The sequence below is a fragment of the Corvus moneduloides genome, chromosome 1 (assembly GCF_009650955.1).
Source record: "Corvus moneduloides isolate bCorMon1 chromosome 1, bCorMon1.pri, whole genome shotgun sequence".
In the NCBI taxonomy this organism is placed as follows: Eukaryota; Metazoa; Chordata; class Aves; order Passeriformes; family Corvidae; genus Corvus; species Corvus moneduloides.
The window spans coordinates 95,846,813-95,865,606 of NC_045476.1; the positions used below are offsets into that span (position 1 = coordinate 95,846,813).

Here is an 18,794-nt window from a genome sequence, read left to right on the forward strand (position 1 = left end):
CTGCCATTCCTTTGGCACTGGTGCAGTTAATTAACACTAAAGCAGCCTGTAATTTACACAGTTGCATTTTCTTAAGAACACCCCCAGTCTACAGTTAGTACAGGTAATTCTCTGAGACTTGAAGTACTACAAGGAAAATACCTTTTTCCTTACTTGTTCATTACTTATTGCTGCTTAGAGATATTAACTTCAACCATTCCTACAGTGTCCCCTGAATCATTGCAGCGGAGAGGGGAATAAATGAAACAACAATTTTGAACACTATGTAGGAAACCACAATATTGAACATTACCTTATTACCAAATTGAAGCTGCAATTATTATATATACGGAAGAAATTCTTTTCTGTGAGGGTGGTGAGGCACTGAAACGGGTTGCACAGAGAAGCTGTGGATGCTCCATCCCTGGAAGTGTTCAAAGCCAGGTTGGATGGGGCTTTGGGTCACCTGGTCTAGTGGAAGGTGTCCCTGCCCATGGCAGGGGGTTGGAACCAGATGATCTTAAAGGTCTCTTCCAACCCAAGACATTCTATGATTCTGGTAAGTTTTTTTATAGTAGCAGAAACACAGGCAAGGTTTAGATTTTACCTTTTTGTGGATATATTCTTAAGTTATATAATGACAACTGTTAATTGGAATTAACAGGTTAAATATTAAGCTAACTGCAAACAATTTCACTGAAAGAATCTGCAAGAAATTTCACTGAAAGAATTTTACTAAGAAAACTGAGACAATTCTAAATACTATTTCACAAATTATTCAACAAAAGCTCTATCTATCTATCTATCTATCTATATATATATCATGTATTGCATAGGTCATTTCAGCCCATGCCCATTCTAGACTTTCATGCCCAGCAGAAAGAATTTTATGCATCTCTAGCTGTGATCTCAAATTCACAGTTGAATGGATTAGGCTTTTTCAAATCAAGCTATCCAAGACCTTAAATGTCCAATTCTTTCACTTTGACTCCAAGTTAGAATAACTTGAAACTTCCACTTTAACCGCACATTTAAATGCTTCTACCTGAATGGCACAAAAATTCTGAGCACCTTTTCTACCAAGCTTTATGACTGAGCTTTTAAGTATGGCTTTTTTTTTTTTTTTTTAGCCTTACAAGCCTTGCTATTAAAAAAGCCATTGTTCATATTTCACTGACCTTAGTCTTTGCCCAGGCAGTGGAGGGGCTGGAGGGGGAGCTTGTCTACACACACTACAATACATTATTGTGCTTATTTCAATATCATTCTGCTCCAGGGTGAACTATTTGGCTTTAAAATGTCACAGACTGGTATCGTAAGTGATGGAATCCTTAGAAAAATTTCAGCAAAACCTCAAATGATTTATAAAATCATTAAGCTCTCTTGGCAACCACTCTTTCATAATGTGAAATTGTACATTTTAAAGCACTCATAATAAACTGGATAAGCAAACCCTAAAATCAGGAAGACTCCTGAGCCTGAAATACAGGCAAAGTTCATTACCCAACTTCAAGTCTTCTGCTTCTAGCATAAATTTAGTATCTGCTTTACTGCTGCGTGCAAGGAATTTTGAGACGACAATGCCTATGTCTGCTTCTCTACCTAGTATTTCTAATATTAAAGATACTTGCCTTTTTCCTGCATTCTCAGACTCAAACTCAGACCAAATTGTCTTTTCATTCATTTTAAGCTCAGCCTCATCCCCAAAGCCTGCCCACACTAAAAACAAAGTCTACCGATTGTAATGTAAGAATATAAATGTTAGATAAGGCGAAACAAAGATTAGGGTATTGGTATTTTTTCCTGAAGATGGTAATTATTTCTCTAAAAGACTGAGTCATCTAAAAAGGTTACTTTTTATTAGGATAAAAAAGTGGCTGGTTTTTATCATGTGTACACATATATACACGTATCTACCAGCAGGTGCATGCCTCTACCGTGCATTCCACCAAGCTGGTTTTAATGGGACTGAATTTTTTCCAAAATTTCTTTTCACTCAATGTCTCTCATCACTAGCTACAAACAAAAAAGAATGTAAAAAGATAGCACAACAGCCCTTGCAGGAATATTTTTGTGAAACAGTTCTCAAAAACTCAGTGTTATAATTCTACTAATTATCTGTAAAGTGCTTGATAAATTGTTCCACGTATTTGTCATTTTTCCATATATATTTCTGCAAAAGATGAAAACAGTGCTCCACTGCAAGACTCTGACATTAATAACTTAATTTTACACTAAAATGAGCTTCCTCTTTGTCTTAAGAAATTAAATGCAAACAAATACCGATCAATTTGCAATGAGATTTAGGGAAGCTACTGAGCATCTCTCTATCCAACATACTCCCTACAGGAAATCACTAACACTGTATTTCAAATTTTGAATTAGAAATCAACTAGAAAAAAAAATTCATATTCCAAAGCAAAATTTAAACAGAAGTTATTTAATACTGTCCCTATATCCCATAGCTCTTACTTCCCTTTGCTTTTTCTGTGCAGAGAATTGCCCAATACGGCCACCAAAGCTTCATACCAAGTCAGATAAAGAAAGAAGTAATCATCTTTTTTTCACAAAGCGAAGATTGCTTACCTTACATTCACAGGTGTGTGTGGATGCCAGTGGGGCTGAGCAGGATGAATATTAGGATGATACTGTGGCTGCAAATGAAAACATTGAACCTGGTTAAAGAAAACACATAAAAGCTCCCTATTAACTTTAACCTTTTATTTTCCTGGGGTCATGAGGAATATGTTCCCAGTGTACCCTAGAAATCCTACTGCTTCAGACCTTCTCCCATGTCATTGAGCACATACGTGAAGCCTCTTGGTGATGAGCCTACTCATTAGGACACACTCATGGGAAAAGGCAAAGAAAATTGCTCTCCTGTTTGACAGACAACCTGGCACATAAAAAAAAAGTCAACTTTGATCAAAGGTGGAGAGTAAGAAAGGTTACTGTTTTAACAGCAGGCTTCAGAAGGTCACCTCTCTTTGGTGACAGCACTTCCCTCTCATAGCCACAAGATCTTGAAGAGAAACAGTAAAACAAAACCACTAGTGAGAGTTTTAATAAAAAGTGCTAAGACAAAGTTCTCATGCACATACAGAGTTTGGAAGCTTGCTTTCTCAGTACCACTAACTGTCAAGTGGCACAGATGGAAACCAGGTAATGTTTTCCCTGGAGTGCATAAAAAAAAACCCCAACAAGCATTTGACCAGCAATGAACTCTGTAAGTGTTGTGATGAGGGAGATAATTGCAACTTTGAAATTGTCACGATCATCCAATGTGAGAGGCTGCTCTAGACAAAAGCTTGCTCATAGAGCAGTCTCCTGGGGCCCATCACATTCACAGTCCCAAAGGCTTTAACTTTCACAGAAAGGAAAGGGAAGGGAAAGAAGATGGCAAATAGAGTGAGCTCAGCTTGCAGAGCATCCAAGAACAGGGGGAAAAAGAGAAAAGAGTCCCTCCACTTTCTCCTTAACCCCAATCTGGTGCTGTTTATTTCTGACACATCAGAAAATCTCACCCCAGAGTAAGGAAAGGGGAGCAAAACAGCTGTACAAATTATAAAGAGCAAAAATATTTACCACTAAATACAAAAATGGCAACATTTTCCTCTGTAACTGTTATGCTCTTACCTGGTAGTTATGGACTTCAGGAGTATTTTTAGCACTAAGAGAGAAAAAAAAATGCTTTTATGTAATCAATACATCTATGTCACAATGTTTTTTAGTTCAGGGAAGTATAAGAGAGAAGTAAAATTCATATTCTTAAGGACATCATTATTTTATTCAAGATATACACCACAGCAGTTAACACATAAAAGAGGGGTATAAAAATTTTTTCTTCACCTTACATTTAAAAAACAGGAACAAATTATGCTTGATAAGCTAGCATAATGGCAGTGAGCAAAAAGGAAGTATGTTTTACTTTAGTCTGATTTCAAATATAAAAAGAATAAAAACAAATAGATTAAACAATAGAAACAGGCATTCCCCAAGAAGAATCTGGTGATGCATAATGAGACATGCCAAAACACTTCATCCCACACCAGAGAATCTGTTTCTACAAATCCTAATTCAGATTGTCTTCAGAATCCTTTTAGCCCAAGAACAGCAACTGAGAGGTAGAGAGAACTTGGGCAGTCACTTACCACAGTTGTGCTGCTTTCACAGGATTGTTTGCTTAAAAAGAAACAAACACAAAACCTTAAGACAAGTGAAATATCAGCCATTTTGCAGTTCTTGTTATTGGGGTGTTACACTATGGCTAAAGTGAATCCTCACACAGTCATATTTGCACAAAAGTGTCTGAATTTCAAGTGCAGCCCAGTGCTTTCTAACAATCCTGTGCATGTCAAAGTACAGGGCAGACAAACCTCCCTCTGGTCCTGCAAGAGTTAAAGCCCTTCAGAGATGACAGCAGACAAGCATATTCTTCCCAAATGCCACAAAAGGACTTTTGGCAGAGTATATTCTGCATAACCAGACCACTTCTTTTCTTACCTTACTGTAGTACCATGTCAGTACCATTGAGTCCCTTGGAAATCAGAAACTACACCTTGCAGAAATTTTCAATATCGTACTGAAACCAGAGTATTCACAAAGCTGGTAATGGCCTGTGTCTTATTACAGGGAACAATGGCAGCCAAAGCAGCCCATTAGTTGGGAATCCTAGGAGGCACTGAGTAATCTTGAGCAACAAGGTCTTGGCCTGTGCTTTGGACAGGCTGGAAAGAATGGCGAAGAAGGCAGCTGAGTAACTGGGATGTATTGTCTCTTTTTTATGACAGTGCGTGCTTCAAGAGCACTGAAAAGCTTCTCAGTGATACAGCGAAAATCCAAGTGCCTGCTGAATGCACAAAGTTAATGAGACACTGCAAAAGTCTCAAAAGCAACAGAGCTAGGAGAGAATCCCACCCTTGTGGGCTGCATTTAGGTACAGGCCTTAATGGCCAAAAGATGCATGAAAGATAATAATCTACAGGGAGTTTTTGCATTAACTTAACAAACATGCTGTTGAGCTCTCTAGAGGGAGATCGCCTGGGTATGAAAAATTCTGACTGGCTGCAATGGACAGAGAATATAATTAAGCAGAAGCCACGCTTGCTCTCGTCTCCCTCCATCTCACAGACATCAGTACAGAGGCACTGAGACACAGGGCATGCCATGCATGTCTGTCAGATCCCGTTATGGTAGGAATCAAATGTAAAGAATTCATTTTTTAATAATAATAATAATAATAATAAAATAACCCACACTATATAGTTGACTCTCATGTCTCACATAACAGCATCTCACAAATTTAATAAATTTGCATTTCAGTTAAACAGGCTCCATCCATGTACTAAGGAAGGAACCAGGGGAAAGAGTTACACCCTCTTGAAAGCATGCATGCTTGTTACCCTTTCTCCCCCCACTGTAAATGAGAAATAAAAATGTCCCCATAATACCACAAGAAACTGTGTTCATGGAACTGTGGTTTATATTCTGGGAATGCAAACGAGTGCAAAGACATTCTAAGGGAATGTCAGCTCACCCTGCTCCATATGGCAACTATACCTGCAGGCTCAAGCAATACAAAATTTGAAGGGGATTGTCTTGCAGTGTTCCTTCCTAGGCTTTTCTACATGGAACAAAAATATCAGCTCAAGTTTTTAAGGACAAATTACAAAACCACAAGGGAAATCAATTCCTTGTCATTCCATTTAAATTCAGTACATCTCAATTCCCAGGGCAAGTTAGTTAAGGTCAGAGTGTGGATAGGTGAATAACATATCATTACAGTCAAGAAAGCAGCAACAACTGCATAATGAGACTGCTCAATAACCCTAAAATTGTCTGGCTAGATAAGCAAGTCAGTGAGGCTTTTGGACACTGCTCCACTCCACAGGACACTAGCAATTCTTCATAAAAACATTACATGCTTCCCCTTACTGGGTTTTCTGAAACTCTTCCTTCCTCCTCAATAGAGCAACAAAAGAAACCATAGGTACCTCCTCCATAGATGGGGGTGGAAGAATTAATTGTAGATAAAAACAGAAGATGGGAACAACAAACTCTGGCAAAGAAAAAACCATGTACATTCTGACTTTTTAGGTGATCTGACATATTTTTCTTTTTATAATGTGGAACAGATGTCCTGATTATAATGTGACATTTATAGGAGTTAATGGGACACCTGCATGACAGATTCAGTGACCACATGTATGAAAACACTTACCCTTATAAGTGGAATGCCTTCGAGAAGGGTATCTCTTGCTGGGCCTTCTTTCAAATGTACTAGTTCTGCGTAATCTTGTCCCATGTGTTGCTTGATATTCTGTCCTCCCACTTAAAATACAGAAATAAACAAAGTAAACTACTGCCTTCTGCTGGAAGCTGTACCTGCTCCTTTGTACAAAGATAAATACAGTGCTGTTACTTCGCTAAATACCTGAATCTGAAGCGTGATCCCAGCCTTATGAAGTCGGATCTACTAGATTTACTATTTGCTGGGGCTCGTAATCTGAAGAAGGCATGGTGCTCCACTGCACACTTCCACAAGTGTTTGCACGTTTTGGCACTGTCTAACCGGAAAACAAATGTGTGCTCTTGCTCTCTGCCCTAAATGCAGAAACAAAAGCTTTGGAAGTTGGCATGCATGATATTAGTTATTGTCCTTGGTAGGAGAAACACAGCCTGGACCAACAGTGTGCTGAGCTTCCCTTGCGTTCTTACCAGCCTGAGCACACACCACACTTTGTTGGATCAGGCCCAAGTAAGGGAAAGAAGTTACCTGTTCATCATCTTCTACAACCACGAGTGTTAATTTGCTCTTTTTAAAGTCCATTTTTGTGATTTTAGGCCTAAACACAAGAAGCAAAAAGAACGAGATTAACAGACTATTAAAAGAATTTTATTTCAACAACTATTTCACGTTTAAGAGTGGTACTTCTATAACCAGGCCAATCTACCTTCAGATTTTAAACTTTGAAGATTCAATTAAAAATTACAAAATACAGCCAAGATCCCATTATGCAAACGAGAAAGATTTAAGCATTTTAACAAAAAGGAATATAACACAAAAGCAGATTACCAAAAGAATAAGCCTATTTTGTTGGCTCCTTCAAAGATCAATATGCCTGTTGGTGTCAGTCCAAGAGCATATTCACAACCATCTCTTCCCTGCAAGCAAGTAGAGAATAATCAATCCGCCATTAGCAGTGTAAATCTTACTACAGTAGGACTGCAAAATCCATAGGTCTTAAACTAAACAATGAGGTTGGCATATTTTTTTAACTTTACAGAGCAGAAGAATACGCATCTGTACTGGGCGCAAAGTGGCACATTTTGGCAACAGGAGGCTGCAGGGTGCCCTCTGTGGGAGGAGGCCATGCGCTGCTCCAAGTGGCTCTGAGATCCATGGAGATGGACCCACACCAACACTGTACCCAGGGGAGCCCACACCTCAGCTCACCCGCGTTTAAGAGCAGGGAGCTCCTGCCAGGGGAAGGAGACACAACAGGAAGAAACTGAGGGACATAGGAAAAAGCATGTGGAAAGGGACACTGTGGGAGCATGGAGAAGCACCTTTGGAAGGAGTGCTACAGGTGGGAAGTATTTCTGAGGGACCATGGCCCACAGGGCAATCCACACCAAAACAAGGACACCCCTCAGGGACTGACCCACACCAGGGCAGGGATCTCACACTGATAAAATAAAAAATCACATGAATCTTACCTTAACTACGTGCATATCTACACCATACATTTCAAGCCATTTAGCTTTGTTCAAGTAGCACAATTCAGCCTGCGCTGGGCTCTTTCCCCTATGAAATAAAATTCATACTTCATGGTAAAAGATTTTTGTCCACTTTAAATGCTTTCAAGTTCCTTCCCCTAACCTTTTCTTTGTGTCCTCAATCTTAATGACACTAAATGGTATTTCAAGCTTAGCCTATGTTTTTACGCTCTTCCCTCCAAATGAATAAATCAGAAGACTGAAAATGGAAAAAGGTCTAAAATTGCCAATAAGGATGAAAGTTCAGGTAACACAGCATCACTGAAATGTACCACATTTATTAACAAATGACAGGAAATTAGTTTGCTACCATCCTGAACACAAAATTTATGTTTGAATGAAAGAAGGAGAGAAAGAAAGAGATTTACTTCCAACATAAACAGGAAGAAGACCTGACTCCTTAAGTTATTAAAAATAATCTAAAGAAAAACCAATAAAAAATTAAAACTCACCCCACCAACCTTCCCTAAATTACTGCTTGCTATTTCTAGAGAAGGAGAGGGCTCAAATCCTTTTTATAATACTTCTACACTGACAAACATAATCCCCACTTCATGCCTGTTGAAGGGATTTGACTTTGGAAGAGAAGCAAACCTGTTGCTAGAGACCCCACTCCCACACAGGTACTCTACCTGCACTCTTTCCATTTCTGAAAAATGTCAAATTCCATTGCTTCGGTCTGGTTTGGTGCAAACCTGAATTCAGACACGAGCTCTGGTGTGTGCTCAGGGTGCTCACACTCTCCCAACTCAGCTGAAATCAATCAATTGAGAAGTTAAAAATATAAAGTTCTTGGGATGACCAGAAACATTTAATTCCATTACCCCTACAAAGATAATGATAGTTTGCAAGTTTCTAAGCATGTTGCAGAATGCACTTGTGTCAATGCTTTAAGTTATCACCCCATCTTCCTACTCCTGGCCCCAGTAAATTCAAACCAGATTTTACAGCAGAAGTCAGATAAACGAATTTGCAGGAGCAGTGTAGGATTGTGGTACAGAATTCTGACATTCAGGAACGTTATGACTGAACCAGCTTAACTAAAGCTGCTTCTCTGGATTTTAAAGCACATATAGGAAGTAAAGTTGCTACTAAAAACAATCATCAATGCACCTTCTGTTTTAGAAGAGTTTACTTTGAAACTTCCTCTCATTGCATACTTTTCATTCCAAAACACTTCCCATTCTATTGCATGCTTTGTTATGTTTCTGTTCATGTCAAAACACGAAGGGAATACCTGGTCTCATCAAACTAGCGATAAAGCTGTGTGTGATTTTTTTTAAACCACAGTGGTAGTGTAATATTCAGATTCAGTAATTTTGAAGGAAAAAAATGCCGAAACATTAACATAATTAAGGTGTCACTTTCCACTTACATGCTCAGGCTCTGGTATTTTTTTTCCTAGGAGCAGAACACTTGCCAACTCCACTGAGCCCAGCCGGAGATGCAAGTGCTGAGCTTTTCAGCGACTGACGCCCTTAACAGCTTTGTGTCTGTGACAGCTCTGCTCCTGGAGCCTCTCAGCTGTACAGAGAGCCTGCAACGTCACTGCCTCGGGACTGTGTAGCAAACACCAGTGGTAAATACACTCTTCAGCAATACCATGTGTCACCTGACATATGATGTGATTCCCAATCAGGCCTTTGTAAGTCCGCATTTCTTAACTGTTTACTACTGTTACTACTACCACCAAAATAAAAATAAAAATTGAAAAGCATAGAGGGAAACCAAATCCCTTGAAGAACACAGTTTTATGGCTTCAGGGCACTTTTACACTTAACAGCTGCAAAAAATTTTATTCACAGCCAGACTTCAAAAATACCTAGCAGGATCCATCAGTAGATAGGAAGTTACATTCAAAATCCAATCTGTTGGCTGATAACACCTACTAGGTGGTTTTGAGAACTCGAGCTTTGCTGAAACATTTAGTAATCCTGAGGATATTAAACAGATTGAGTTCACCGGTCTTCATTTTTAATTAGTCTCACACACATTTTTTTCTCTCAACAGTAATCTTCCATAGTGAGTTACATTATTCTTATGTCTGTTAACAAAAAGGCCATACAGATATCTCAGCTCTGTGGCTGTTTCATCGAAGCTGGAAAGCCTATTTAACAGAGATATTATTAAGAATTACTGGCAGTCCAGTCTCCAGTATACAAGAGGGAGCCACAGCAAACACATTAGCAAGGAGGACTTCAAGGCCGGGGAGGGGGGGCGGGGGGGAAGTAAGGATCTGAAGTTTGATGTGCTGCCAACCATCTAGGGAAAACCTGGGAGATTTCTCTACTACTTAACTGAGAGAGGAGGTGGGGAACGAAGTCTGACTGTGCTGTAAAGAGGATGTGTAAGGATGAGAAGAATCATGAGCTTGTATGACAAAAGACACACAAGAAGCTAAGACAGCAGTATTAGGCAGGAGAAAAATATCACCCTTGTTTCTCCATAGCTGAACTCACTGTTTATTCACTCTCAGGTGAACAAACTGTTATCTTTTTGGTCTCTAAGAAACAAGTCTTCAAGGTAAGAGTCGGTAAGAGACTTGCCAGCTCCCTGCACAGGGCTGGAGGGCAGTGGAAGAAGGGGCTGTCACAGACTCTGTGAGGACACTGTCACTGCTGGGGTGGAACTGCACTCCCTGAATGAGCACTAATATTTTTCAGTGCAAGGGCACAGCAGAAGACCCATCTCTTCATTTGTGGTTTTATGACATGCTTTGGCATGCCCCTTCTCTGCCCTTTATTGGGGGTGGGGGGGGAGGAGGGGGTGGGAGGTGGGGCAGGTGTTACGTAGCACATGTATATACATTATCTGTGCTCTTCAAAAAATAACTGCATAACCTGGGGGACGTTTTTAAAAGGATATTTCCTAGAAAGTTTTTGAAAACTCCAAAAATATATTTATTTGTAAATGTATGGCTGATTTTTTTATACAGAGAGGAAAAAAGTTTGCAGTATCCCATGAAGATGTCTTATGATTAGAACTGGAAACTGGAGATCTGAGAAAATATTTTCCTTTTCAATGTAATTAACAGCTTCAAAAGTATATCTGGTTAAACACCAAGATCATACAACACTAACGAGGCAGTTAAAAACTTACTGTAACAGTGACAACTCAAGTTTGATGACAACTTTTCTGCAGATAATCCCTACTTGAAGCATAATATTATGGATCTGCTTCACAAGTTACCCCATACTACAAAGCAACGTTATTTGCTACAGAATTTCCTTCATGGGACTGGCAACAAATCAACACTTCACATTTGAAAGATGATTCACACAAAACACCAACCTTGAAAACTGCTATTGGAAACCAAAAATTACTATTACAAAAAACTTGCTTGATAAAAAAACCCCAGAAGTATGAAATTTAAAGCTGATCTGTGAAGAGAAAAGACTTTTCTTTCAGAGGGCTGAGACTACTAGTGCCTAAATAGCAATTTATAGCTTTTTCTTCACCCTTAGGAAATGTACGCTAAGGAGCAAGACTGGATTTTACAGAGTAAATGCAACCCACTGTGGAGGGAATAATGGACATTTCTTTACACTTTTCTGCTTAATTACATTTCCAATGCCAATAAAATATAGCAAACATTACACCAAAAATGCTTATTATTATGTATGTCAGCAAAGAGAATGAATTAGTTGCAGTAATGAAATAATTTTGGACAAGCTTACAGTAATGATGTCAAAATAGTGGAAAACTGAAACCGGAAAAAAAAAAAAAGAAGACAGCAAGAAAGTATAAAAGTGTGTTCCCACAGACAGAATCAAAGAGTATCAGCTTTGGTAAAGAGCTGGACACATCATAAACATTTTGTAGCATTTCTTGCAGCTACTGTATTGCATTTACACAGTAATCACAGGTGCCAGTTACTACCCAAAATGTTGAGGCATCAACCTATTATTCTTTGCTTGGCCCTCCTTGCTTGGACCAGATGTGAGGTCACCAGAGTTTCTATCTGTGAAAACGTAAGCAACAAATCAAATCTGGGCTCTGTATTTCCTCCACCTCAGAAAGACAAACGGAGTCTGCCTGCAGCAGTTCTTGGCACACCGGACAATCACAGTTGTGCCAACTGGTGCAGCAAAACAGCCCATTGCCTTAAGATTTACACCTGTTGCTGCTTGCAACTGAATTCCCAGTTTTTCCTGTCAAGTCCATCTAGAACCACTGAGGGACTTCCAGTGCTATATTAAACTAAGAGACTCTGACTAAGCCCTCCATGTGCCATGGCCAACCACCAGTGAAACAGGAAGAGAATTTTTCAATTAATTTTGCTGCTGATATGCTTAGAATGGTCCAGCTCACTGCATGTTCTTTTAGAAAAAAATGAACTTGATTTGAGCCTCATCACAAAAATTTCCTCCCCATCTGCAAAACAAACTGCCTGAGATGGAACAAATATTTGTATTAACATGATTGCAGTAACAAAAAAACCTCCACATCATCCTACAATAACCTAATGAGAAACCCAGTGTACTGGAATTGCTTTTACATATTGAAATCCTTGTTCCTGCCACAGCAGTGATCTTAGTTCTTACCTTCCCATATAATTCTCTCCTCTCCAGTACCTGCCACTCCCTCCCTCCTGCCCTGTACCCATCTCCTGAGTCACACGCTGTGGAGGCTTCCTCTCCCAGGCACTGTTGAAGCAGCAGGAAACCCATATTCACAGGCACCCACCTCCCACAAACTGTGTGAAGGGCCAGCTGGCTCTTCAGGCTGAAGTGGTAACACTTGTGCACACACCACAGCTTCTCCCTCAGTGGGGAGCTATTTTAGGTCCTTCTTGCCCAAGCAGGCCTGGCTTTCCAAGAAACTTTTGTCTAGCCATGCTTTAGAGTCCCCATCCCTGTATCAAGTGTGCTGACATTGGCTAACGTAGTTCAGAAGTTATGAATGGAGGTAAGTCAAGAAAGTGATCTCCCTAAAACTCTTCTCGTTGGGTAAAAGAATGGCATTTATACATAATCAGTGAGAACACATTACTAACAAAGGAAAAGAAACCAGTAGGTGAGCAGTTTAATAAATTAAGACAAACCACTTTCAAAAGATTGCATACCTTGGAGACACAGAGCTGCTAGTTCAACAGCAGTTTCATATGGGCATTTCAGTCTTAAAAACAAAACAAAAAACCAAACTATAAAAATCATATCTCTTGTCAGTGAATTCCTCTTGCAATAAAGCTAAAAAGCAGCCTGATACAAAAAACAAACATTAACTGCCACAAACTACTAATGCTATGAAACATCTACAATTAATTTTCACTTGTATATTATTATTTCGTAAGTTGGTACATTCTGATTAGCATTAAACATAATACACTTCACCATAAAACAAGTTTGAACTAACAGAGAAAACACTAAATCAACTAAGGAACCATTTTTACTTTAACACGGCATTGTAGAATATATGGGTTTGAGGTTTTTTGTTTCTGTAGTTAAAAAAAATTAGAGCAGGTGTGAATATGGGTCAGGGTAAGACTATAAACACACAAAATATTTTTGCAGAGTCAACCTGAACACAGTGTTGCACTTCAAATTTCTCATCCTCTATTTCACCTACTATACTGAAAAAATGTGGTGAGCCCATGTTAACATTTTCCAGTCATAAAACCCAGGACAGTTTTTGCTCTCTTTAAACATTTCCATCACCTGGTCAGTCCATCAAAATCTTTCCCCATTCTATTAGTCAGTAATACAGTCACGATACACACAAAGTCCTATATGTCTGTATTCTAAAGAAAAACAAAATGCACATGGGACTGTAAATCATGCTTATAGTCTGTGCATGAACAGCATAAAGAATTAAAAAGATTAAAAAGTTACAATTTTAAATCACTGGGAGATTAACTATTATAAATTCTTTAAATTATAGCTGCAAGTGTGAAAAGGTACTTACTTCCCTGAAAGAATGTCTTGTCGGAGCTGTAATACAAACAGGTACCTGACAAATAAAAATTCAGAAAGTCAGAAGTAATTACAGTGGCATCCTTCTAGCTCCACTGACTGGAAGAATACCCCAATTCATTGAGTAGTAACAGCAATATGAATAACTTGCTCTTGACAAAAAAAGGGGCTTTGGGATCACACAGATACACCCTGCAAGCTTCAAAGCTCCCACAGCTTTCACTAAAATCAAAGAGAAGAATGTTTTTTGTCCACTGGTTGTGCTCAGGACATTGTCCAAAGCTTTGCTGTTTAGGATGTGCTCTATCTGAGCATACACCTAAATGTTACTGACATTCCAATGTTCTCCTAAACTTGGGTCTTACCTAATTCAGGCAGGAATCGAACTACAGTATCTAGAAACAAAACACAGATAAAGGCATACAGGCTTCAGAGCTGCCTCCTCAAACACAAATACAGAACATGGAAAACATCCAAATTGGGCAAAAGGAAAGGTTCATACCAAAATGTCACTTAAAAATAGCAGGAAAGTTCTGAATAAAAGAAACCCAAATTCCATAGAGCTCACACATTTATTTAATAAGCCAAGTAGGAATTTACAGCCTTCAAACTGCTGTAGTATTTTAAGCTGTTGCTTTGCTAATCTTCAATTCTAGGCATGCTTCACTGACACCACTCAGAGCTGTGCTCTGAGGCATGCACAGGTGCCACAGTCATGCAGGAACTTGTGAAGTCATAAGGACAGGAAGGCACAGGCCGACTCTGCACTGCTCTGGACACTGTGGGGTGAGGCTTGCAAAGATGAGTGAATCAAGAGAAGAAAGCATGCAGCACTCCTGAGAGCCCAGTAAATGCAAACATAAACCTCTGCTATCTTTACAAAGGATGCTAGAAAGACTGTTTTTCATCACAGAAGATATGCAGTGAACATGGAGAAGGACAAATAGTTGGAATCAGACAGGGAAAGAAATGAAAAGGAAGATTAAGATTTCTCATGATAACACTAGAGCAGAATCAGATTTGTCCATGTTAGCTCTCTGTCACATCTCTGATTCACATACTTGAATACCTGACTTGCTAATTGAAGCTGGGTATTTGCATGCATAGACAAAGGGTTGACAAGTATACTTCCTGTTCTTATTGACAGCCCAGATGAACTCTTCTAAATTTGCAAGAAAACTCTGGGCAGTGCTCCTATCAGTGTCAGGTGGCTCTGGTGGGTATGGCTTACTCTCGTTCCTTTTCTGTGTGCAGGCAGACAAACACTGGCACCTCAATTGTTGCTACTCCAAATCAGCAAAATACCTTAGAAAATTCTCCACAACACACAAGTATAGACATGTTCCTCTGTCATTTTTATAACTAAACTAACTAATCAGGTCACATACAAGTGACAGAAGATGTCTTCCAAAATGCCCTGGGTTTCAACTGTGGGTTTTAAACTGAAAAAAGCCAGAGTGGGTGAAGGGTTTTGATGCTTCACAATACTGTGTTAATTACGAGAAAGCGATGTTTGTAGCTTCACTAGAAACTGAAGTTTTCTAGAAAGCAGATCTCCAGACGGAGTTTTGAACACCCCCTTCCTGGAAAGTTCAAAGTTACTGTTAATGATGATTTTTCTTCCACTTGGAATGATTTTGAGTATATAGTTATTAATCTTCACTTTGTATTCAACACGCTACATGGAAAATATGATCCAACTAGCATAAAGATTCTTTTAAAATCCCCATAAATTATAAGAATTAAAAATTTAAGAATTATAAAATTCTTAAATTCAAAATTACTTTCCCCAATCAAAAAAAAAGTGCCCCTATTTTTCTTACACAGTTTCACAGTGGTCGTCTGTCAAGCTTATAATCAAAAGAAGTTGTTCACAACACTGAGTATTTAGCCGACTAAAGTGTTTTTCTAATTAAAATAGTCTTCTGAAATGTCACCGTTCAGCAACAATTAGATCACAAGGCATCAGAGGTTAATACTTTCAGACAAAATGTCTTACTTGATCACAGCAATGATCACATAGCTCAGAAACAACCTCACTGTGACTGGGATCATATGCTTCAGAGGATTAAGCAAGAAATCTTGTGGTAGACAGTAATGCAATAATTTGACCACAGGGGAAATGTAATACTTGTCAGACATGCACCCTGATGTATGAAGACTTACATCAATTTCCAGAAAACACATATTATTCCTACTAATTTAACTGCATTTTCTCATTAGAGATGTCCATAAATCATCCAGATTTTTGGATTCTCTTAAGATCTTATACTCAGCTACATAAGTGGCAGGGATTTCTCCAAGTTAATTATACATTGTATAGGAATATGCCCTTTTATTGAATTATCACTGCTGGACTAAATCGATAACGGATGTTAAAGACCCTATGTCTACATCATAAGGTGGTGACAATTAGCTCTTTAATCTTGTCTCGGGCAGTGAGAAAAATCCATGCTTGGCACAGCAGACAGCAAATCATTTGCCTGCAGCCATAATGTAAACATCAGATGCATATGAACTACAACAATCAACCATCTCTAAACACCTTAGGCTGATTAGGAGTACACTGATTATTGCCAAGCAAATTAGAAGACACAGAAAGTGCCCTACGGTGAGAGACAGAACAAAAGAAAACATAAAATAACATTAAGATAGATGACTACTATACAAAGAAGACACAAAGTAAGCAGATACAAAAGATAAGTAAGCCCTTTCCCACAGCTGCTCCTTTCCCAGTTTGCAGAACATGCTCTGAATCACACCAAGGTGCTACGGACCCAGCAAGGTACAGGTCCACAGAAAACAGCCCAGCAGATGGAAACAAAAGACTTCCAGATATTTGTAGAGTGACTTTGTACAATGCAGGCTTTTGCTTCACAGAGAACCACGGGGAAGCAGAAGTGATTCAATCAGCTGTTAACCAAGAACTCAGGCTGGCCATTCCCACAGTTCTGTGGCCTTGGTACCATTATTAAATCACCCCCAAGTCTCAGGGCAGGAGGAACAAAGCAGGGCACTGGCATTTTAGCAGGACATAATGGAAAACACTCTGAGAGGATGGCAAGTATCAAGGGTAGGTGTCTCCCAGCTGCAGCTCTCCCCACCCAACACTGCCTTTCTTTGCCAACTTCAAAGCACCAAAACGCAGCATCTCCTACACACTAACATGCTTGGAGAGGTCCCTGAATGCTTTCTGGCAGCAAATAAAAAAGATGATGCTTCTCTGACAGTAGGAAAACACCAAAGAAGGCAGACAAAATGACCACTCATAATAAGAAAGCTCAAATCACCTGTTTACAGTATCCCCACGAGCCTCAGATGTCTTAACTACCCCATCAGGCATGCACAGTTCCTACCTGGTGAACTCTTCATGAAGGTTGTTGGGTTCTGACGAGTAGTACTTAATTCGAAAATGCAACGTGTACGGAGGTCCAACTGCACAGGCACAGATTTTAAATGGGGAAAAAAGGTTTATACTCGTTGCAGTCCTGCTAAGGCAGAACAGTCTCCACACCTCCCCACAACCCAAGAAACCCAAAATTGATTACATTTTTCAAATTCCTCAGAGAAAACATTTCATGTTTTTTAAATTTAAAAATGCATGCAATAAACCAAAAAATAGATGATTACCATACTTTATGATACTCATTAATTCAAATTTACCAAGGCAATAGTCTACTTGGCAAACAAGTTTTTGTCCAAAGAGGCGTGCCCCACAGCATGCTGTGAATGACAGTAAATTCCAGGTACACTGCCTGTTGCTGGGCCCAGGGGGACATGGAAGGAAGAGGGAAGGAGAGGGTAATACTCCTTACCAGGCACAAACACTACTCCAAACAAAAACACCTACCACCCAACAGATCAGCTTTCGATTCAAACACATGAATGAGAAAAGGTAAGATAAATAGGGTGGAAAGTGCTAGAGAAGACTCTGGAAGACACTCCTGAAAACAGAAAGCTAACAAATTCCGTAGAGTTGCAACAACTGTGTTTCCTAACGTCAGAAGGTGAATGCTAAATCTGACTTTCCATGTAACACAGATAATAAGAAGTTATCCAGCTACCATGAGACTGTGACCAATGCATCCTTATCTGCCTAACCCTCATCTTCTGACCAACTGCCTGCAAATGTATTAGTTGATGGAAAAATTACTTTTCCACACTTTTCTAAGGTCTTCCGTAACACCATATCAACATAGTGAACACGTGCCTATTAATGATCCTTCTACTAAATGATATGCAGCTAAAATTCAATAATCAGAGCTTTAATTCTGTCTCCATGTACAGCTCCTGTAAGTCAGGCTATAGCACCCTGGGCTCACAGTTAGGCACCACTGGTGAGGTCTGCATAGGCAAGATAATGATTTGGAGAAAAGAGCAGTGAGCAACATCCATCATGAAAGAGGAACTCTTCACAAAGCATCTGCTGAATGCAAGGTGAAGGAAAGTATCCTGTTGTGAGACAGACCTTTACAACACCCAAAAAATTGCTTCCCTCTTCGTCATCCCTCAGAGCCAGGATTGGCCAAATTCTTTTCAAAACAGGCCCTTCACAGATTAAAAACAGACAAAAGCATGCAACTAAACTGGCTGAAGGTATTACAGAATCACTGATTTTCCAGAAGAAAAGGACAAATCTATTTCAGAAAGTGCAGCTGCAGGTCAGTTAGTCACTAAGGTAAAGCAGTCTGTGATGTGATGAAAAGGGAGAGAAAACCAAACAGCAAAAACCTTACCCACAGCAGCTATCTTCACCATGGATTCTAGCAGGCTGACACCCACACACCATGGGGTGACATCAAACTATCCTAAAGGCCTTTGAAGAACTCCACCATTTACAAAAATCATCTAGATATTTGGGTACTTATCAAAAAGAAAGGCAAAGCACCACTGAAGCAATCAGGACCCATCTCTGTGAGCTCCTGCAAGGGGGTCAACGATTTCCTTGAGAAACACTACATTTTAATCTCACAGAAGCCATGTCTTCAGTGGCCCGTGACTGTTGCCAGCTGCAGTACTGTAACAAAACATGTTAATGCCAATGCTCTACTGTACCCAAGCCTGCAACCAGATTATCAAAAATCCAGGAGCTACTTCCCTGCCTTAGACAATTTTCATAGAAGA

The 18,794-nt window shown here is 39.5% G+C and overlaps 1 protein-coding gene across 5 annotated transcripts in view; it reads right to left on the reverse strand.

Annotated features, from left to right (window-relative positions):
- EPB41L4B (erythrocyte membrane protein band 4.1 like 4B) overlaps positions 1-18,794 on the reverse strand; it is a 169,814-nt gene that overhangs the window by 88,003 nt on the left and 63,017 nt on the right. For all 5 annotated transcript variants that reach the window (XM_032119108.1, XM_032119119.1, XM_032119097.1 and 2 more), the window contains exons 4-15: positions 17,027-17,105; positions 13,663-13,707; positions 12,824-12,876; positions 8,391-8,511; positions 7,699-7,786; positions 7,055-7,143; positions 6,755-6,824; positions 6,413-6,582; positions 6,200-6,309; positions 4,131-4,161; positions 3,616-3,649; positions 2,566-2,633 (exon numbers count right to left, since the gene is read on the reverse strand). In XM_032119108.1, the coding sequence (XP_031974999.1) occupies positions 2,566-2,633; positions 3,616-3,649; positions 4,131-4,161; positions 6,200-6,309; positions 6,413-6,582; positions 6,755-6,824; positions 7,055-7,143; positions 7,699-7,786; positions 8,391-8,511; positions 12,824-12,876; positions 13,663-13,707; positions 17,027-17,105 (958 nt within the window). The remainder of the gene's footprint in view (positions 1-2,565; positions 2,634-3,615; positions 3,650-4,130; positions 4,162-6,199; positions 6,310-6,412; positions 6,583-6,754; positions 6,825-7,054; positions 7,144-7,698; positions 7,787-8,390; positions 8,512-12,823; positions 12,877-13,662; positions 13,708-17,026; positions 17,106-18,794) is intronic.